Source organism: Megascapheus bottae, chromosome 26, assembly GCF_031878675.1.
Source record: "Megascapheus bottae isolate mThoBot1 chromosome 26, mThoBot2.hap1, whole genome shotgun sequence".
In the NCBI taxonomy this organism is placed as follows: domain Eukaryota; kingdom Metazoa; phylum Chordata; class Mammalia; order Rodentia; family Geomyidae; genus Megascapheus; species Megascapheus bottae.
In genome coordinates this window covers 1,351,118-1,371,978 of record NC_143534.1, presented here as the reverse complement: position 1 = coordinate 1,371,978, position 20,861 = coordinate 1,351,118, and the positions used below count along the sequence as shown (strand labels likewise).

General features: G+C 53.4%; 1 protein-coding gene across 3 annotated transcripts in view; it reads left to right on the top strand.

Annotated features, from left to right (window-relative positions):
• The first annotated feature begins 1,253 nt into the window (after window positions 1-1,253).
• The window catches only part of Tarbp1 (tRNA guanosine 2 -O-methyltransferase TARBP1), a 30,561-nt gene continuing 10,953 nt past the window's right edge, over window positions 1,254-20,861 (top strand). The window contains exons 1-16 of one of the 3 annotated variants that reach the window (XM_090318738.1): window positions 1,254-2,103; window positions 3,484-3,581; window positions 4,522-4,591; window positions 7,070-7,218; window positions 7,985-8,037; window positions 9,837-9,934; window positions 12,039-12,174; window positions 12,836-12,932; window positions 14,047-14,136; window positions 15,079-15,214; window positions 16,323-16,419; window positions 17,256-17,428; window positions 17,795-17,892; window positions 19,199-19,360; window positions 19,904-20,115; window positions 20,545-20,785. In XM_090318738.1, coding sequence (XP_090174864.1) covers window positions 1,254-2,103; window positions 3,484-3,581; window positions 4,522-4,591; window positions 7,070-7,218; window positions 7,985-8,037; window positions 9,837-9,934; window positions 12,039-12,174; window positions 12,836-12,932; window positions 14,047-14,136; window positions 15,079-15,214; window positions 16,323-16,419; window positions 17,256-17,428; window positions 17,795-17,892; window positions 19,199-19,360; window positions 19,904-20,115; window positions 20,545-20,785 — 2,760 coding nt within the window. Of the gene's footprint in view, window positions 2,104-2,415; window positions 2,606-3,483; window positions 3,582-4,521; window positions 4,592-7,069; window positions 7,219-7,984; window positions 8,038-9,836; window positions 9,935-12,038; window positions 12,175-12,835; window positions 12,933-14,046; window positions 14,137-15,078; window positions 15,215-16,319; window positions 16,420-17,255; window positions 17,429-17,794; window positions 17,893-19,198; window positions 19,361-19,903; window positions 20,116-20,544; window positions 20,786-20,861 lie in introns of those variants that run through there. The other 2 variants (XM_090318737.1, XM_090318741.1) reach the window with 2 other exon arrangements.

Genomic DNA, 20,861 nt, shown 5'->3' with positions numbered 1-20,861 from the left:
GCACGTCAAAGGGAAAGCAAGCCGCGCGCGTCCAGAGCGCTGCCTGCGCGTGGAGGCCGTCACCAGTGTGGTTATTACCATCCGCATTCCCGTGGGTCCTGAGCCCGCAGCCCCAGCCCGGCCCCACCGCCCGGGGTCTAGAGGGATGGAGGCCGGAGGGCCCGGGCTGGCTCTGAGCCCCGGTCCTCGGACCTCGGCCTCGGGGCCCACCGCGCCGCTCCTCCGCACTCCAGTACGCCGGCCGTGGTGGGGGCGCGGCGGGGCTCGAGCGCGGCCTGCGCGAGGCCCTGCGCCCGGCCCGGGGCTGGCGCGCCCCGCGGACCACCGGCCGTGCCCGCCGCTCCTTTTGGAAGGTGGGATTGGGGCTTCTCGGTCAGCGGCCAGAGCTCTCGGGGACGGGACGAGGGGCGGGCGCAACTATCAGCCCACCGCGGCGGGCGGCGCGCGGAACCGGGCGAGAGGCTTTCCAGTCCTCGGAGCGGCGGGAAGCATGCGGCCGGCGGGGGCGGGGCCTGCACTGGAGGGGCGGGGCCGGCACCGGAGGGAGGTGGGGCCGGCGGGGGGCGGGGCAAGACGGGAGGCGGGGCCGGCGGAGGACGGGGCCTGCACTGCAGGGGCGGGGCCAGTCGGGGGCGGGGCCGGCACCGGAGGGAGGCGGGGCCGGCGGGGGTCGGGGCAAGACGGGAGGCGGGGCCGACAGGGGGCGGGGCCTGCACCAACGGGAGACAGGGCTGGCGGGACGGCGGGGCCGGCACCGGAGGGAGGCGGAGCCGGCGGGGGGCGGGGCCTGCAGGGAGGGGCGGGGCCAGTTGGGGCGGGGCCGGCCCCGACGGGAGGCAGGGCCGGCCGGGGGCGGGGCCTGCACCGGAGGGGGAGGGGCAAGCCGGGAGGCAGGGCCGGCTGGGAGCGGGGCATGCGCCGGGGGGGCGGGGCCTGCACCGACGGGAGGCAGGGCCAGCCGGGGGCGGGGCCGGCACCGGCGGGAGGCGGGGCCAGCCGGGGGCGGGGCCTGCACCGAGGGGAGATAGGGCCGGCCGAGCCAGGTGTGGGCGGCTCCGGGACGCAGCGCCGGCTCTGAGGGACCTGTGAGACTCTCGCCGCAGCCCCCTCCCTGCGCACGCGCGCCCTCGGGAGCCGGCCTGCGCACGCGCACACGCACGCACGCGCTCGGGAGCCGGCCTGCGCACACGCACACGCACACGCACGCCGGCGCCTTCCTCAGCTGCCCGGCGACGGCAGCGCGCGGGCGGCAAATGGAGTCGGTGCTCGCGGAGCTGCTGCTGTCGCAGGACCGGGACCCCCAGGCCCTGCTGGGTTCGCTGTGCCGCGGGGAGGCGTCCGCGGAGCGCGTGGAGACGCTGCGCTTCCTCCTGCAGCGGCTGGAGGACCGGGGCGCGGGCGCGCTCCCCGAGGCGGCGGCGCGGGAGGTGGCGGCCGGGTTCCTGGTGCCGCTGCTGCGCGGGCGCGCGGGCCCCGGCGCCTCCGAGGCCCCCGGGCAGCGCCGGCGCGTGCTGCGGGCGGCGGGCGCGGCGCTGCGCTCGTGCGCGCGGCTGGCGGGGGCCCCGCCGCTGGCCGCCGCGCTGGCCGAGGAGGCGCTGCGGGAGCTGCGCGCCGCGCGCGGCGCCGAGGCGGCCCTGGAGGTGCTGGCGGCCGTCGGGCCCTGCCTGCGGCCGCGCGAGGACGGACCGCTGCTGGAGCGCGTGGCGCGGGCCGCCGCCGCCCTGGCCCTGGGCGGGGACGCGCGCCCCGAGGACGCGGCGGCGGCGCGGCTGCTGTCGGCGCTGGGCCAGGGCGGCGGCGCCGCGCTGCGGGCCGTGTGGGGCGCGCTGGCCGCCGCGGGGGCGCCCTCGGGGCCCGGCCGCCTGGGCCCGGAGCTGCAGGTGCTGAGCGCGCTGGCGGAGCAGCTGCTGCCCGAGCCCGGCGCCCGCCACGGCGACCCCGACGCGCGACGCTGCGGCCGCTTCTGGAAGACGGTGCGGGACGGGCTGGGCGGCGCCGAGGACGGCTTGACGCGCCGGCGCGCGCGCTTCCTGCTGCGGCGCGCCGTGGAGGTCTCCGCGGGGACGGGCGCCGACTGCGCCTGCGCCGACCCGGCAGGAACCGGTACGCACCCCGGTCCCGCGCCCCCCCTGCGGCCTCGGGTGTTCGACGGCGTCCCGGGGCCGGGCTGCGCCCCCCGCACGCAGGGCCCGGGTGGGCCGTTCACACCGGGGAGGGGCGACGACGCAGCGCGCCTGGAGGGACTTCGGGCCCCCTCGTACGGATTTCCTTCCCCGCGGCGGGGGCCCACTCCTGCCCGGCTGAAGTCAGGAGCGGCGGGGGACTTGTGAGGACAGACAGTGAGGACAGACAGCCTCCCGTGGAGGAAGAAACCCCTCCAGCCGGAGGTCTGATCCACTGCCACGCTGGGATTTTGTGCTGAGTAGGGGGTTCGGCACTGATGACTTCGCGCACAGTAGGCCTGCATGGCCGGCTGTATGCAATCAGTTGAAGGAGACACTGTCCTTTCCTGTCGTTGGAATGCTTGATTCCACCCATCTTTGGGGCGAATTCAGCTCCTCATGCGCAGCCATTTGCCCAAGACCGACCATGAGGCCGGGTTTTGGTTAGTCTCCCAGGAGGAGGCGGGGTCTCTCCTGGAGGGCCCTCCCAATCTTGAGGAGGGGTGGTTTCTCCCTGTACAGATATCCTTGGTCCACCATCCCTGCGCCTGCATCCTGGGCTCCCTGTGCCTGAACCAGTCCTGTGCCAGAGTTCCTGCTCTGTGCCTTAGTTTCCTCCACTCATGCCCGTCCTGCTGGAGCACATGCCTCCATTGTTTCTACAGGTGTAATGGTTTTAAAGTTGATGCGCCTGATAGCTCATCTAAAGAAATATCGGAACTGGGCGCCAATGGCCTATAAGTGTAGCTACTTAGGAGACTAAGGTCTGAGGATTGTGGCCCAAAGCCAGCCTGGACAGGAAAGTCCATGGGATTCTTAACTCCCAAGGACACACCCAAAACAACAACAACAAAACAGAAGTGGAGCTGTGGTTTAAGCAGTAGAGTGCAAGTCTTAAGCAGAAAAACTCAGGAACAAAACTCTCCCAGGCCTCGAGTTCAAGCCCCAGGACCAATACATATACACACATGTTTGACATCATGTTTTTATTTCTAGCATTTCCATTTGAACTTAAAGTTATTATTCATGTCTGAAAATCCCCATCTGTCCACCTGTTTATCCATGCTGCTTACCTTTCTGGTAAGGCCCTGGAATGTGTAAGTGTAGTTATTTGAAAGTCTGACTCCTGGAGTGGCCTGGGCAGCTGTACCTGCTCTCCTTGGAGCCTCCGAGGCGCCTTTGTGTACCTCGACACCCGTTCCTCCATTACTGAAGTCTGCAGGATTTGGTAGCAGCAGCATAAGTATCGTTTAAATATGATGGGGAGAAAATGGTGAAATTTGTGTAGAGAAAGGCTGATTTTCTTTTTAAACTCTTTTAGGTCCAAGTCTGTTTTGGTGGTCTGAGAAGAAAAAAGACGAGCTTTTAAAGTTTTGGGAAACTTATATTTTAATTATGGAAACTCTAGAAGGAAATCAGGTAAGTGTTTTCCCATCTCTGTCAATGCTTCAGTAGACCGGATTTCTTTCTCTTTATTTTTGGATATTCATTGCAGAAAGGCCGACTTAGACAGAGGATGGTAATACACATGTTATCATTTCAAAAAAATGTGATTACATTTCATTTTCCCTTGGTCTTCTCGAACTTTTAAATCAGAATCATCCTGACAGGTTACAAGGTGTGCATTGTCGAGACACATCTGGGCTGTGTAGCCCAGCAGGCCTGGGGCCGGGCTGGAGAGTTTGAGTTCTGTGCAAGTTCCCAGGTGTTGTCTGGGTTTCCCTCCTCCGAGTCCGAGTCCACGGGGTACACTGCAGACCACCTCGGGGCCAGGCATCTGTGGACTTAGTGTGGCAGCCCACTGTACAGCACACGTGTGTTGTGGTAGACAAGGACACGCGCGAAGGGTGTAAAATGTAGGAAGAACAACAAAGTGTCCTAAGTTGGGATAAACGTCAGGGTTTCTTTGTCAGCAGACTCGTAAAGCCTCCATTTCTTATTTTAGAGACTCCAATTTGTATACATTTCTGAAGAATGTATAGACTGCCACATGGGCTCAGTGGCAGAGCATTGCGCTCTGAGTTGGCTCTGCCTCTCATCCTGGGACTGTCAGCCACTCCGGTGACTGGAGCAAAACACACGTGGATTCTTTTTCCTTTTGGATCTCTTGGGCCTTGTTAGCCGTGTTTCTTGAGTCAGTTAAGGGGTAGCGTGCCTTTCACCATGTAACTTCCACACTCGTCCTGACCTGGGCTGTGGTCCCTGGCTCGGCCGCACTCCTCCTTACACACCTGAGTCAGACAAACTCAGTCAAACTGCTTGCCTAGTTATCATGTGGGTATAATCAGGAAGATCGCTGTCCCTCGGGCCTTTTTATGGGTGCTTTTCATTTCATATGATTTTTTGCTCTTATTTTTAGATACATGTCATAAAACCAGTCTTACCAAAGCTAAACAGTCTGTTTGAATATGCAGTGTCAGAAGAGAATGGTAATGGTGATTTTCTTTTTGCTTTTTAAAAAACAAAATAACATCACTTACCCCCCCCCCTCTGATTTTATAACTAATCCTATTGATTGTAAAGAGTTTGGGAAAACTATTAAAGTATAAGGAGGAGGAGTGGAATCGCTGAGTGATGCTTCCAGCATTGATGGTGGTGTCTGAGGCTGTCCTCACTTCCCCCGACACAGCTGGAACGCTCTCCTCTTCCTGCCCTTGTCTGTCCTGTCTGCCCCATCCGCTTCCTGCAGACCTCAGTGCTTTCCTAGAGCGTAACTTCTCATGGCCTGTGTCTGACTGATGATAGGAACTCCAGACATCTGTAGAAGAAGGGCAGTGAGCAGTGAACCCATTTCCTGGTAGTCCACAGTGGCCAGCCTGGTTCCTGTGTGCACAGCCTCTCCAGCCCCTCCCCAGCAGCTTCGCCTCTCATCCCTACAAACCTCAGGATTCATGCTTAGAAGATAAAGACTCACACTTTAATAGTGACATATGCCTCTCATCATAGCTCTTTGATACCAGTATGAAATTTCACCTGCTTTCCGTCCTTAATATATCTTATTATGTATAAATATGTGTATCTTAGCCAGGTACTGGTAGCTCACACCTGGAATCCTAGCTACTCAGGAGGCTGAGATCTGAGAATCATGGTTCAAAGCCAGTCTGGGCAGGAGAGTCTGAGACTCTTTATTTCCAGTTAACTACCAGAAAACCAGAAGTGGAGCTGTGGCTCAAAGTGGGAGAGTGCTGGCCTTGAGTGATAGAACTCAGGGACAGTGCCCAGGCCCTGAATTCAAGCCATAGAATCAACGACAAAAACATGTATCTTTGTGTTTGTTATACTTTGGGGGTTCATGTTAGGCATCTTGGGCTTCTTAGAGAACATTTCAGAGTGTAGTTTTAAATGTCATTTCTAAGCCCTCAAGAACTTCTGTGTCTTTAGAGCTCTCTAGAACTACAACAAAGCTAGAGCTTCCTAAAGTCATGTTCTGCAGTTTAGATCAGCAAAGCAATCAGCTGCTGGTATTGTCTCCATAGGAGCAGTAGAAATGCCGGGTGGGTACCATGTCTTGTGAAGATTAACCAGGCCCTGCCTTGCATGACTGCAGCCCTGCAGAGCTGAGCGCTCCTCAGCCGATGGCTGAAGCTTCTTTCTGATGTCTCTCTCTCTACCCCCAGGCTACATTTAAGTGAATTTCATTGTGACCTCACCTACGTGCTTGCTGTTAAAATGAGTGCTCTGATTAGCACATTTTGCTTATGGCTCATAGTAGACATAATCAAATAGCAGTGTTTGGTTCTGAAAATAGAGCCATTGCTTGAGACCTGGACAAGTATGTTGGTATAATTTACAAATGATAGACCAATTTGCTCATTGTCAGGGATGTTTTTTTTCTAATAGAGTTAAAGTACATTTCAGAAGTCAGAAAAAAAAGTATCTCTAAGGTGCACATTCCGTGTCTTATTTGCTCAGTAATGAGCTCTCCGAGTAGTTAACATCCAGTGTGCTAAGCACCAGGGACAGAGTTGTAAGCCAAGTGATGTTCTTTTCACCTGACTCTGGCTGTTTCCAATGGGGAAAAAAATTGTTTTGTTTATGGATTCTCTCAAGGATGCAGAGGCAAGGCTAGGCAGGGAGGGACAGAAGGAACGCATGACGAGGGTAGGCAGAGAGGCGGACTTGGGGAGGCCAGGACTCTACCCTGCCTGGAGAGCAGCTCTGCATGGAGAGGGAGACGGCAGGAGTGCAGGGCTGCAGGGCTGGCGCAGCAGCCAGCGGCCAGCTGCCTGTTTTAGGCTTGGTCTAACGGTCAAGGGTCTTTAGTAGTTTCAGTTTCCTGAAGGAGAGGACGGGAATGTGAGCCCCTGTACCCCTGTGTGAAGGAGAGGACGGGAGTATGTGCCCCTGCACCCCTGAGGTTGTAGCATCATGGTTATTTGCCAGCCTGACTATAAAGCAGAACGGCAATAGAGGAGAGAGCGAGGGTGGGAGTAGCTCAACGGCACAGCACTTGCCTGGCGTGCCAGAGGCCCTGGGTTCTAACCCAAGTACTACAAGAATAAATACGTAACTTACAAACAAGAGTAGTGTGCTGTGAACCTGGCACTTGAGCCTGAGGTTGGAAGATGAAGAATTCCAAGTTCAGCTCAAGAACCTGTCTCAAAAAAGAAAACAAAACAACAAATAATGGGTCAAAACTCAGCCATCTATCTAAAGTTCCCATCTGTATGCCTAAAATTATATTTTATACAGTGTTGTTTGCAGACCTAAGTTAAACTGTATAAATACAGAAGTATGGATACTGAATTTTGGTTATTCAGTTAACACCCTGGAGGTAATGAAAAGCAAACTCACCTTTGTAGTGCACTAGTGACATAAATGTGTTTGCCTGCACGTGTTTATTTGATCAACATGCAGAGATATAAGGTAAGACCCCAAATTTAGCCTTAGATGTTTTATTTCCACAGGCTGTTGGCTTTTTCACCCCTCCTGGCACATGTGTATTTATAAAAGAATGTTTGAGAGTGAAAACAAATCCCTGACCAAAGAAGGCGTTACCCACTTTTTGGAGCTGTATGAAATGAAGCCTCTTCCATTTTCCCCAGAGCTTTCTGAGGTAATGTGACTGCTGGTTCCCCTTCCTCACTCCCTGTCCCAGGTAAAGTCATAGACCATCTTCAGACTTGGCATCAGCACGCAGTATTTCCTGGGCTTACACAGGTCCTTCTGTCTGGGAGGAGCTGTCTTTCTGTGGGAAGGCTGAATGGTGGTCGGCGTGTCTCTGGGCCACTCAGGTGCAGAGTTTACAGCCTGGTGTCGACGCTTCCCAGGATGCCGTCCCTGCAGCTCTGGCTCCGCTGGGCACCGGCTTTGTTAGGCTTGCACTGGCGCAGTCCGGGGCCTAGCTGTCTCCTGTCTGGAGGAGAGGATATGTCGCTCCCATCCCCAGTCAGTTTACCCTGCTGTTTCCTAGCTCACTCCACCTGCTGGAGTTCTGTGGTCTGTGTGACACCTCTAGGTTTATAGCCCACCTTGCACGTTGGCTTTTCTAATTGTCTTCTGCACACAGCTGGAGTGTTTGAGATGTTCCGAGTTTCAGCATCTGCCCTTCCGGCTCGCTTTTGTTTAACAAGTATTCTAAGAACCTTTTTAGGATGTAGTTTTCCCTTTGTAGGCCTAAGTTCTTACGTGTTCTCTTTAAAGGCCTTCTGTTTTATTTGCTTGATTTCCCATCATGTAATGACTCCTTTTCTTCCTTGGCACTTAGGTTTGTGAGGTGGAAAGCTCCATGTTTAAGGGATGGGTCTTGCTGTGCTCTCTGGTTTCCAAGTAGGGGAGTCCAGGCATTCCTCACGTGTCCTTCTCGTTTGTTTGTTTTTTAGTTTATTATTGGCCCGCTAATGGATGCTCTTTCAGAGAGTTCTCTGTACGGCAGGTAAGTGGACACTGTGTAGCAGCCGTGTGTGTCTGATCGTACATTTGATGTGTGAACAGGGTCACATTGTTTAGTGCAGTTAGTATGTAATCTGTGTCGTCCAGTAGAGAGTCAGCTTTTAAAATTCCCAGTGCCTTTACCTTGACTTCTGTATTTTCCTCTTTCCTTTTTCTTATTTCCTTTGTACCTTGAATTTCTCTGCTTTTGGGTTTTGGAAACTGCACCCTGCGTTGCTAATATCACCTTGCTATGTTTTCCACCTCTATGGAAATTGTAGTGACTTTGCCTGACTAACATTTTGGGCCTTTCTCTTCTCTTCTCTTCCTCTTTCTCCTCTTTCTCTTTCCTCTCTCTTCAGGTCTCTATGTAGTTCAGGCTGGCTCTGAATTTGTGGTCTTCCTGCCCCTGTATCCTGAGTGCTAGGATTTTGACTTGTACCTCTGTGACCTCATGCTGTCCGTTTAATTTTTTATTTTAGCCTGGCCTCACACTTACAGAAGAGCCTTGGGAATAATATAAAGAAATATTTTCTTTCAGTATTCACCAAATGTTGATGCTTTCGTTTAGTTTTGTGTACTGGTTAGACAGATCCATGCCTATTTGTTGTTTGTATATGTCTATCTGCCCACCCATTCATGCTAAGAACCATGAATTCAATCTAGTTTTTCTAACTTCTCTCTAGTGCCAAGGTTCCCCCTGTCTTTCTTCTTTCCCTAATTCAGCATGTATCCACTTATTCTACTTTCCCCTGTGGAAAAGGCTAGCTGTGAGGAATGGTCAGGATTCCACCTTAGCCCATCCTGAGAATTACTTGACTCTTAAATTATCCCTTCAGACTTCTCCTACTTTCAAAATCAGGCTGTCTTTGTAATACCAACTCACAAAATTCATAGCTTTAAATTTGTTTGGCATGCTTATGAATAGGAAACTGTCCCTCCAACCCCCACCCCTACCCTTGCCCAGCAATTCCATTAAAACACTTAAGGTTCTATGCCAAGGTATTTATTTATTGGCCAGTCTTGGGGCTTGGGCTCAGGGCTGAGCACTGTCCCTGGGCTTTCTCAAGGCCAGAGCTCTACCACCCAAGCATAGCACCACTTCCAGGTTTTTTTTGTGTAGGTGGTACTGAGGAATTTGAACCAGGGCTTTGTGCATGCTAGACAAGCACTCTACCACTAGGCCAAACTCCCAGCCCTCATGCCACGTTATTTTAGCACTAATTTGTAATGTCTGTGTAATAAATATCCAAAGAGAGTGGCTGTGTTCGCTGGTGAGCAGCATCGGGAAGCCAGGAATCCCGTGGAGTGGACGGCAGGTCCCGAGGGCCCACACCACACTCAGTACCAGGCTCCTTAGCTCTCCTGACCTGGCTGCTGATAATAACTCCCCGGCGAGGCCAGCGGAGCCCGTGGTGGCACTGCCTCACTCTCAGCACGTCACTGCTGTGATGAGATTTCTTCTATTGTAGACGTGAAGATTTCAAGTCATTAAATTCCATGTTAGAAATAGCAAAGTGCAGTTTAAAGCGGTATCTTCATTCTTGCTCCTGTTTAGCCAGGTTCTCATGTGGGTGAGGGAAGGAGAGAGTCCTAGGCCGGCCCCAGGCTTGCGGAGGGCAGGACTGGCCCCGCCTCATTCTCCCTGCAGCCCGGTGGTGACAGCCACCGGGACTCATAGGTACATGGAAGCCAGGTGCAGGTGTCCCTGCCCTGTGTGCTGAAGGCCTGGGGCCCTGGGACTGACTTCAGCTGCTCTCCGCAAACATGGAAGTAACTCTTTCTCTCCCTCTTTGCCTGTAGGTCCCCAGGCCAGCTGGTAGGAAGTGGTTCTCCATTGGGATTAAAGTTGCAGACGTTTTTAGTCACTTATGTTTCTCTTCTTCCTGAAGATGTAAAGAGTATGTGTCAGTGAGGAGGTTTTTACGTTTTTATTTCTCTTTATTTTAACTGTTAGCCTGTCTTGGCATAAGCACCGCTGTGGGGGTTGGGGTCACTGCTCTCTCTGATCTGACTGTGCTGTCGCCCTCAGGAGGCCATCCAGAGGTGCTGGCCTTGGCGGGGGGCCACCCCGGAGTGTTGAGGGGCTGCGCTCGACTGACTTGTCTGTCTGTGGTCTGGTTCAGGCATCAGTATGCTAGCCAGGTGGAGCACAGGAGATGACCGCAGAGGAGCCAGCCTCATTGGCAGGAAGAGAGGAGAGGTGCTTCTTCCGTGGGGCAGACGTTGCTTTTCTTCTTGAATATGCTCTCTGCTGTGGAGACATAATCACCCCTTGTGCTTTTGCTTGCTGAGTTGTGGGAGAATGCAAGAGTTTTCTAATGCACCTTTTACTCCTGCCTTTACGACTGATACCATGATCTGAGCACAAAATGTGTTTTATTTTTTGTGTGGATACTGTGATTTGAGCTCAGAGTCTCACTTGCTTGACGGGCTTGCATGGCTGGCACTCTGGCACTTGAGCCACACACATCTCTAGCCACATCTCTGGCTTTCTTCTGGTTATTTTGCAGATGGAGTTTGAGAGACTTTTCTTCGTGGGCTGGCTTTGAACTGTGGTCCTGTGGATCTGAGCCTCTTGTGTATCTGGTGTGAGCCACCAGTGCCTGGCAGTTAATTTAAATAATTGAATCTAGGCAGTGTGGCCTAGTAGCAGAGTGCTTGCATGAAGCCCTGGTTTGATTCCTTGGCACCACATACACAGAAAAAGCTGGAAGTGGTGCTGTGGCTCAAGTGGTAGAGCTCTAGCCTTGAGAAAGCTTGAAGACAGCGCCTAGGCCCTGAGTTCAAGCCCCAGGGCTGGCACCCCTCCCCCCACAAAAAAATTGAATCCACAAATAGTGTGGCAATGTTTGCATGACAATACCTATTCAGAAATTTAAAAACAGGGCACTTTTGTTTGTTTTTAATGAGTTATCGGGAAGGTAGTTGAACTGTGGAGTCTGTTTCGGCTCTAAGCCTCTGGTGTGGTGATGTGTGACCATGCGACAAGGTTGGGGTAGGCCAGGAAGGGACAGCGGCACCCCCTGGAATCTGCCCATCTTAGCTGGGCACCCATCATGCTTGGTGAGGACAGGCGGCCGTCCAGTCTGCCCTGGTCAGGAGGGACATCAGGGCACAAGGTGGGGTTTGCTGAACTTGAATGGTGCACACTGAAGAGAAGGCAGCTGAAATGTTCGTGTACCGTTCTGGCTGCCTTTCTTCAGTCACAGATTTCCATAGAACATCTTTGGAGAATCCAGTTAATGCTGCCCACTGTGAGGGGAAAGAATGTAACTTTTCAGGAGTTACTGGAGTTTCTCATAAGTGTGCCGGGGTGCTGAGCTTCAGTAGAAGACGTGGCCCCGGGGCCCTGTGTGTGCTCTGGAAAGGGCAGGAGGGCCGGCCTGCTGGGGGCCGCGACAGTTCCCTCCCCCAGCACTTCTGTCCCATCTCCTTAGCATCTCAGAAAAACACTTCCAGCAGACAAAACTTAACATTTGCAGCAAACCCAGCTGCTTTTGTTATCCAAGTTTGGACAGTGCAGTTGAGTACATGTCACACCAGTAGGAGTGGATTGAAATTACCTAGGTCTTTCAAAACAGGAGCCTTATTGGGTTTTTTCTTGCACAAGGTCACCCTTTTTCCGACGGTTCACCTCAGTGGTGGCCGGGCTGTGCCCAGAGCCACCCTCAGCCCCTGCACCCGAGGGCCATCGCTGGTTTTCTTCCCCCACCTTGGCAGCCATTTTTCCATCAGTTCTGTGCTCCGAGCATTCCTTTCACGAATGGAGTGAGGCGTAGGGGGTCATTCAGATCTTGGTTCCTTCACGTGGCGCAGTGTTCAAGGTCTGTGTGTTGTCGGATGAGTCAGTAGTTCCCTTTCTGTGGTGGACACAGCTCCACAGCGCAGGTCCTCCGGGACCTCCGTGGAAGAGTTGCTGTGGACGTTGACGGCGTGCGGGTTTCTGGGCATCTTCCGGGGAGCACAATGGCAGCCACAGCTTCTTCACACGTTCTCTTTCAGGGAGCTTCCTCCTGAGGTTTCTTCAGAGGATGACAGACAGACACTGGTGTGCTGTGCCCATTTTGTTTCTGTCCAAGGCTTTGGCGGGTGTCCCTAGATGGACGGCCCTGGGCGTCGAAGGGCTCCTGGCTCTCAGGTACCTCCCCATGGCTGGTTGTTTGCCCTGACTTTATATTTGTGTGTTTCGCTTGTCCTTATTTCATCCATGTGGAGTGAATTCTGTTAGTATGATCTTGTAAGAGGAAGAGAATTCCGTCCATCGTCCCCTTGGTTGTTACTTTCTCATGAACTATTAGTTCCTCTGCACCACCTTCCTGTGCTAGTGGATTTTTGACCACCTAAAGATCTGCACATTTGGTATAAAAATGTAAATTGAATTTTAAAATGTCTTTCTCTATGGCCTAATTTCCAAAAGAATTTTGCTTCATATTAAACTGGAAGTGCTGCGCACTGGTGGTCCACATCTGTCACCCTAGCTGCTCAGGAGGCTGAGGTCTGAGGATGGCAGTTCAGAGCCAGCCTGGGCAGAAAAGTCCATGAGACTCTCCGTTAACCAGAATCCTGGACGTGGTGCTGTTTCTCAAAGTGGTGGAGCATTAGCCTGTGCAAAAGAGCTCAGCCAGAGCACCCTCTGCGTGCAGGCCTCAGAATCGGCAAAAAAAACGTAACAGTGCCTTGAAATCTCATGGAGGCCATATGGAAACCAATGGCTATGAAGTTCTGCCGATGTAGGTGGTGTCAGGAGTGGCAGGGACAGGACTGTCCTGCGAGTGTGACCGCCTTCTGGTCTGCCGCAGGGACGTGATGCAGTGTACCATGATCACGCATCAGACCCTGCTGAGAGGAGCTGCGCAGTGCTATCTTCTCCAGACCGCCATGCACTTGCTGGACGTGGTAAGGCTGTCTTGGGTGCTCCTGTCCCCGAGGCCCTCTCAGGGAGGGGTACTGCGGAGGAACTGGCATCGGGGAGGATTTACACTGTCCTGGGTAGCAGGAGCGGCCCGCTGGGCAGTCCTGTTCAGGACTTGGCTCAAGGTGACCCCCAAGCTCCTCTGGATGAGACTGTCAGGCTCGCGCAGGGCACAGGTGGTCTAGGCCCTGGGTCTAGTGCAGCCAGCTTTGGAGTGGCCGCACTCCACCCGCTCTGCCACAGCTTGCGGCAGGGTGGCAGTGGGGAGTGGGGAGGGGAGGGGAGCTCTCCCTGGATCGGCACTCGCTCCTGGCTCTCTATACCACCTGGAGGCCTACAAGTGCATCCTGCCCACAGCAGGCTCACAGCAGCAGAGACCGGTCACATGCTCAACGCCATCTAGACTGCATGGTTGCCCGGTCTTGGGTGTAGTGTCAGCATTCCTCCCTTTCACCACAAGCAGCCACGGGCAGCTTATAAGTAACTGGGCTTGCCCCCCTCAAGACTCGCTCTCCTCAGGAGATGCTTTGCCTTGGCTGATGGTTCTGTGGCCTTGACAAGAGTGGCTGTGTGTGGTAATGTTCTTCTAGCCATCGTACTTGGGGGAGACTGAGGATCTTGAATTTGAGGTCACCTTGAACCATGTAGTGAGACCTTGCTCAAAACTTTTCTTTTTCTTTTTTTTTTTTTTTTTTGCCAGTCCTTTGTCTTGAACTCAGGGCCTGAGCACTGTCCCTGGGCTTTCCTCAAGGTCAGCACTCTGCTACTTTAGCCACAGCACCATTTCCAGCTTTTTCTGTACATGTGGTGCCAAGGAATCGAACCCAGGGCTTCATGCATGCTAGGCAGGCACTCCACTAATAGTCCACTCTCCTACCCCTTCATCTGATCTTTTAAAAATATAGTTTTCTTTGGGTTTAACTAGTGATATGTCTCCAGAGTCCCATGATTTTGTTAACTTTTTTGATGGTGGTTCTGGGACAAGCTCTGGCTAAGTGATCAGGCTGTCCTTGAGCTCACTGCACTCCTGCCTCTGTCTCCCAGAAGTGGAGGGTTCAATTATAAATGCTGAATTCTTTTCTTAAATTTCCTGCTTAGGAGAAAGTGTCACTGTCCGAGGTCTCCACTTTTCTTGTGTCTCTACGACAAGAGGAGTCTTTGGGACGAGGAACCACTTTGTGGACAGAGGTGAGAAGAAAGCAAGTCTAAGAAATTTATAGAGGTTTTGTTCTGAGGGAGTTTTACTGTTTGTTAGACAGGATTGCTGTGTAATCTGCCAAAGGCTTCTTTCTTTTTCCATTTTTTTGGTGGCATTTGAATTCAGCACCTGCTAGGCAGGTGCTCTGCCACTTGAGCTGTCCCTGCAAAAATGTCACAGCATTGTGTCTTTGCCCTGAGAACTCTTAACTCAGCCTACTCCTGACAGAGGCTGGCCTGCCAAGCAGGAGAGCGCCAGTGAGCAGGCTGTGTTCAGGGTGAGTGGCAGTAAGAGTGACCATGTCAGTCACAGGGTGACAGATCTCCTGTTTGTGTCTCTTCTGCCAGTTAATCTGAGTCAGCGATCCAGGGTGACGTTCCACTCAGTCTGTTTTTAAATTAGTATGTGTGGATTGGGCAAAGTAAGTTTTGTTCCAGTATTTCCAGGCACACCCACGGTGTCTCCTGTGGTTACAGCCGGCCTCGCTGTGACTGTTTTAATTCTATTGTGACCTCTCTTTCTTCTCTGTAGCTCTGCAGTCGGAGGAGGCCTGTGATGTACTTTTCTCTCTGAGCCTGGCTTACTCCATGTAGTGTGATGATCTCCGGTTCTGTCCAGTTTCCTGCAGAGACTTACTTTAAGTCTTAATGTTCAAATAATCCTCCTTTGTAGACACATTTCTTCAGAACACTAGGAAAACTAGGCATTGTAATTACCTAGGAAAAGAAACATCATAAACCGATTATCGTTACCAAGCTTCATAGACGGCTCAGATGGAAAGAAAAATGTGTATAGACACATAAGGTGACACTGGTCCTGTAAGATAGTAGCAGGCGCAAATTCAACCTCTTAAGATTGGCTTGGAGAAAGTGGAGAGCCTTTGTTTAGTCAGGGTTCTAAAAACAAAATCCTGTAACTGTTTTCTTTTCTAGCTCTGTGAGTGGCTACATGCTAATGAAGCATGCTTCAGGCAGTCCCCAGCTGGCTCAGAAGACCTCCAAGAGACATCTTTAAATGGGTTTGTGAAGAGCCTTGTTCAGGAGTACATCAGGTCACCTGCCTGGGAGAGTAAGTCTGTCCATCCTTACAGAACCAGAATGCATCAGAGAGTTGTGCACTAATTTGGGATTTGGGGTGCGTGAGTGTATCGCAGTTGACTGAGTTCAGATGTGCTTCTAGTTAAGTCAGGTGGCAGCAGTGAAATGCCATCTCCTGACTGCGCTTGGCTGGTTCTAAGATTTGAAATGGTGAAATGTGTACCATGCCTTAGGAGCTGAGCTGAAAGCTTACCGAAGAGTGAGAATCAAACACAAGTCAATTGCTTTATTTCTTCTCTTGGGGTTTGAATTCAAGTTCTCAAGCTTGACAGACAGGCTTTCTACCACTTGAACCATGCCCTTAGTGCTTTTGTTTGACTTTGTTTTTAAATGGGTCTCTAGCTTTGCCCGAGGTGGTTTTAGACCACAAATCTTCCATCTCACCTTGTAAGTAGCTAGGGTCACAGGCATGAAACATTGTCATGTTAACACATTGTCATGAGCCATATCATATTCATATATTAGTATGTTCTATATTTGACAAGTCCTGAACTAGATGTATAGGTATGTTTAGAATGTGGAAATATGTGGAAGGGAACTGACTCATTTTTGCTTTTAGGAGCTGAATATGTCTGAGCTAACCATGAAAAATAATTTTGGAGATAAAATCTTGGATAAATTTGCTTTTCTTCCTTTCTCTTCTTCCTCTTCCTCCCCCCCTTTCTCTTTCTCTCTTTGTCAGCCATGGGGATTGAACTCTGGACTTGGGCACTGTCCTTAAGCTTAAGGTTAGCATTCGGCCACTTTGAGCCACAGCGCCACTCCCAGTTTTCTGGTGGTTAATGGGCACTAAGAGCCTCAATGGACTTCTCGTGCCTGGGCTGGCTTTGAATCGAGAGCCTCAGACCTCAGCCTCCCGAGTAGCTAGGATTACAGTTGTAAGCCATCTGCACTTGTCTCTTCTTCTCTCCTCTTTCCTTCCTTTTTATGCACTGCTGGGAAACAACCCAGGGCCCCTTCCACGCTAACCCCTCTCACTTAGGTATGCACAGGCATACTTCCCATTTCCTCAAATTGGACCTTAGAAAGTATTATTTTTGAAGCATGCTATTAATATGTAAATCTTGTTATTCCAGCAGAAGAAAGCTGCTATATGCCTGACTGGTCAGAAGCCAGACTGACAGCCCTGATGGTCTTGTTGGCTGTAGATGTGGAGGGAATGAAGACTCCATTCGGGTAATTTATCCTTCATTGAAGAGGAAGGCTAGTCATGCTTATGAGCTGTACTCACTTTCCAGTGGTGGGTGATTGCTCAGTCACCGAGCTATTAGAGATAGGGTTGGAGTCCTGGTAATACACTAAATGTCTTAAATTAACAAAGTGTAGGGCATATTCGCTCTTTCAGAACAGCAAATTAAATGATAGACTAAATGCTGTCGGGTTAATTAGAGAAGGATACAATAGTCACTGGTTTTATGTCAGCGTTAGAAGATGAGTAAGATCTTAGCATAAGATGAGATTAACTGGACACCTCTGGCGTCTTACTTCCCTGTGCAGTGAGTTGCACATGTCCCAAGATATAACTCCTTTATGGGATTATACAAACACTGCCTGATCTACTACTCTGTCAAACCTGTGATTGAATGCTAAGAAAGTAACAGAGGTAGAGCGACCTCATTTATATTTCCAGAAATGGAAGCGACCAAGATTACCAGATTGTTGTAGTAAGCAATTAATTTGATTCACATCAAATCTGTTATCTGGTCAAGTTACAATACTGACGTTGGTTGTGAGTTCTGCATCGTTAGGCTTTGCAGTGTTTACCCCTGGGTCTGGCATGTATTTGCTTTGCTCTTGTGCATGGTGGAGGCCGTGTCTGGCCTTGCGTCCCTGTGCAGGAGTTGGACACAGTGGGCCTGGGGAGCTTTCTTCTCTAGCACAGTCCCATAACGGGGGGCGTCTTGGGTGTCCCTGAGATAACTTTGGACTGGGCTCCAGGGTGGGTCATGACTGGGGAATGATGGCCGGGTGCTTTTGAAGAGACGGTTGATGACGCGTCATCTGGCACCCAGTGAAACGCGGAGGACCCAGAATGTGTTGAGGATATTCTTAGACCCTCTGCTGGATGCCTTGGGCAAGCTCGGAACCAATGCTTACGTGCCCTTGCTGAGGGCGGACAGATGCCTCCAGCTGCTGTTGAAGTTGTTGCACACTTGCACAGTGAGCGCGCCCACTTCCCAGGATGGTGAGGTGTCTTGCGTGGTGGGGTGCCTTTTTGGTGTGAGGTCTTGTTTGGTGTCAGTCAGTGAGTATATGGCTGTCCCAGTCTATCAGTCAGTCAGCGAGCATGCAGCCATGGTAGTCCTTCAGTGGCTTCCTGCACACAGCTGCACATGCTGTCTGTTGGCCCTGTCTGCTCTGTCTTTGTAGCCAGGGGGAAGGGGAGGGGTCCAGAGCTTGGCCCTGGGTGTTTTGGCCATAGTCTTCCATGTGTGGAGATGATTGTTGTGTTCCTGGAATTGGTTTCCCATAAGTAATTTCTGGGACACAGATGTCCCAGGATTTCAGGTGTATTTGTGCCAACGACTTTCTCTGGCATTCTTCTCCACAGACGAGGTGCCCGCCCTGCTCGAGAGCTCTGTCCTGTCTGCCACAGAGAGCGTTGCCCAGTTCATTCTCAGGAGACTCACAGTGGATGAGCTACAGAGTGTGAGTGACTTCCTTCTTTCTACCGGTCAGTTGTTGTGTGAGAAAAGAAAGTGACCTTCATGCAATGATGGCTTTTAAAGCAGCTTTCCGGAGTAAAAACGCTGCTGACTGAAGAGTCCCCTGGGTCTCATTCTCCTGTATTGTGAACTGTGGCCTGGGGAGGTGACGTGGCTCCTCTGAGCCTGTTAACCCCACATGAAGTGACCAGGCCAGCACCAGCCCATTGTCCCCCGGATCCCAGAGGCAGCCCAGCCTTCAGCCAGGCTATCTGACAGCATCTCCCATTTTCACGAGGCCTTCCACGCTGCTCATCCACGCCTGCCTACGTGCCCAGCTTCTCCTCCTCCTGCATTGGTTTTGTTTTTCCCTCGTCCTGGGTCTTGAGCTCAGGGCCTGAACACTGTCCCTTGAGCTTTCTCAAGGCTAGAGCTCTACCACTTAAGCCACAGCACCACTTCCTGCTTTTTCTGTGTATGTGGCATGGAGGAATTGAAACCAGGGTTTTGTTCATGCTAGGCAAGAACTCTACCACGGGGCCACGCTCCCGGCCCTCTTGTGGACTCTTTGATGTCTATTGTTTTGAGGAAGGGTCTTGCGGTGCACCCAAGTCTGGCCTTGAATTCCGTGCTCGCCTGTGTGGGGCTCTCGGGCGCTGGGCGGTGTGCTCTACTGTGTGAGGAGACCCGCACAAGTCCTAGCGTTGTGATTACAGATGCTTTCCCCCGGGAGTCTTTCAAATCCTTGCCATGGCGGTTATTACTCTCCATTTTCTTGGGTCAGAAATCTGAGGCCTAAAACTAGTGACTGGAACAGCCCCGTGGGCCTGTGAGTCACTGCACTCTGTGACTGGCTCTGGGCCTCCCCTCCTGTTCGCTGGGGAGGTTGGCAGATGGAGTGACACCCCCATCCCCTCCATGCTGTTGTCCTCGCAAGAGGACTGGAGCAGAGTTTGGTGGCTGTGGTGATCGGGGATGCTGCACCAACCCTGCGTACAGGGCCTTGCCACCCCAGCCTCCTAACCGGTGTGTGGGCAGACAACTGCAGGTGTGTGAGCGCGGTGTGAGTGCCAGGAGGGCCGTCCTGCAGCTGTGGGCCACCCACCCGCTGCTTGTTGAGGTGTTTTTGTGGTGGGAAAGGGCTGAACTTGGCCTCTCATTTGCTAGGTCAGGTGCTCTACCATTTGAACCACAACACCTTGGTTGTTTTTCATTTTTGCTCAGCACCCTCTCTTCCCACATGTTTGCCTGGATGGGCCAGGACTGTGGAGCCGCAGGCCGCCGTCTGCTCACAGTTCCTGTTTGCGCAGGTTGCAGACCTGGAGCGTGGCCGGCTGTACCTGCTGGTGTTCTCTCAGCTCGCCAGCCTCCATGCGAAGGCGGGGTGGAAGAGGGGCAACCCTGTGTGCAGACTCATCCCTCCTCTGAAAAACGCGTGCATCCGGCATCTCCAGCAGACGGCCGAGGGACAGGTAGCCCCCCGAAGTTGTATTGTGGATATGTGGAACTCACAGAGCACCTTTTTTGGTGTGCGCCGCACAGACAGCCGGCGGGGCTTCTGTCCACGGCCCCTGGGGGAGCCTTCTCCACAGCCCCACTCTGGTGCCTCTGCTCCGCACCCCCCGCCCTGCCCTCCGTGCCAGTGTGCCATGCTGCACCTGCACTCAGTGCCCACAGCACCAGCCCCCACTCGCCTCACCGCACTCCGCTCTCCGGGCCATCCCGGCCCCGGGCCCCTCCTGCAGTGTCCTCCTGCAGTGTCCCTCGTGTCCTCCTGCAGGCCTTGGTTTCCTCTCCCTGTTCTTCCACCTAGGTTAGCAGGGTCGGCGTCTACCTTGTCGGTGTGTGAACGCACGTGTGTGTGTGAATGCGTGCATGCATGTGCACACTTCACATCCAGGGTGCAGTGATCACAACGTGGCGTGTGTTTGGCTTCTGCCAGTGCGTGTGTCAGGGTGCGGGGGACACCTGCAGGTGTGCAAAGTACAGAAGAGGGGTTCCCTGTGTCCTCACAGGAGCCGACGCTTGCTCGGCAGATCCAGAGAGCCGTCAGCATGGCCACCCTGGCCACTGTGTGTGAGCTTGCTGACCAGCAGCCTGGGCTCCGGCCAGAGTCTCTCGATGCTGGGCCGGTGGACAGGCTCCTTTCTGCTCTTCCGCTCAACCAGACGCTGCAGAAGCCCCTGGCAGAGGAGCAGAGCGGCCTGCCCTCCCTAGGAAGCAGCAGGTGAGCGAGGGGCCCTGTCATTTCCCCAGAGTCTGGGAGCGGTTTCCATGGGGTGGAGCTGTGGTTAACACAAGCCTGCTGGCCTGACCCTCACTGGTCATGGCTCCCCTCAGGCAGTGAAAGCTCCCGCCATGCAGGTAGCTGGGAAACAGGTCTGTGTGCTGGTAGATAGCTTGTGGCTTTCGGTTCTGGAGACCCGAAATCCCAAAGCAGGGGCTGGCGTCTGCTCGGCCCTGCTTTCCCTCCCCGTGGGGAGTCACGGGGGCAGAGGGAGTGGACAGGAGAGGACAGCCCCACAGGCGCCAGCCCACTCGAGTCTCCAGACCCTGCCCCGTCACTAGCCCCTCCTAGCACTGCCTGCATCGCTGTGTGTGAAGGGAGCAGAGATAGATGGGGGGGCAGTGTGGCGTGATGTGTCTTTCGTTGCAGTTGTCTTGAGGAATTGCCACCAGGAGCCCAAGGATGGGGGAGAGTGGTGGCTCAGTTCATCCACGACCAGTGGGTCTGCCTCTCCTACCTGCTGAAGAGTCACCAGGCCCTCGTACCTGGCACAGAAAGCGGTGTCCTGGAGCCCGCTGAGATGATGCGGGCTGCGCTGGATGCACTGGCCGTCCTCCCTGCTGACGGGGTCTTGCCTGTGTTCCGCTGTATGAAGATGCTGGTTCCCAGGGTGAGCAGACGCGGGCTGAGTGTACCCTGGGGAGGAGGGGCGGGGGTCCCAGCACGGGAACAGCACCTCGCTCTCT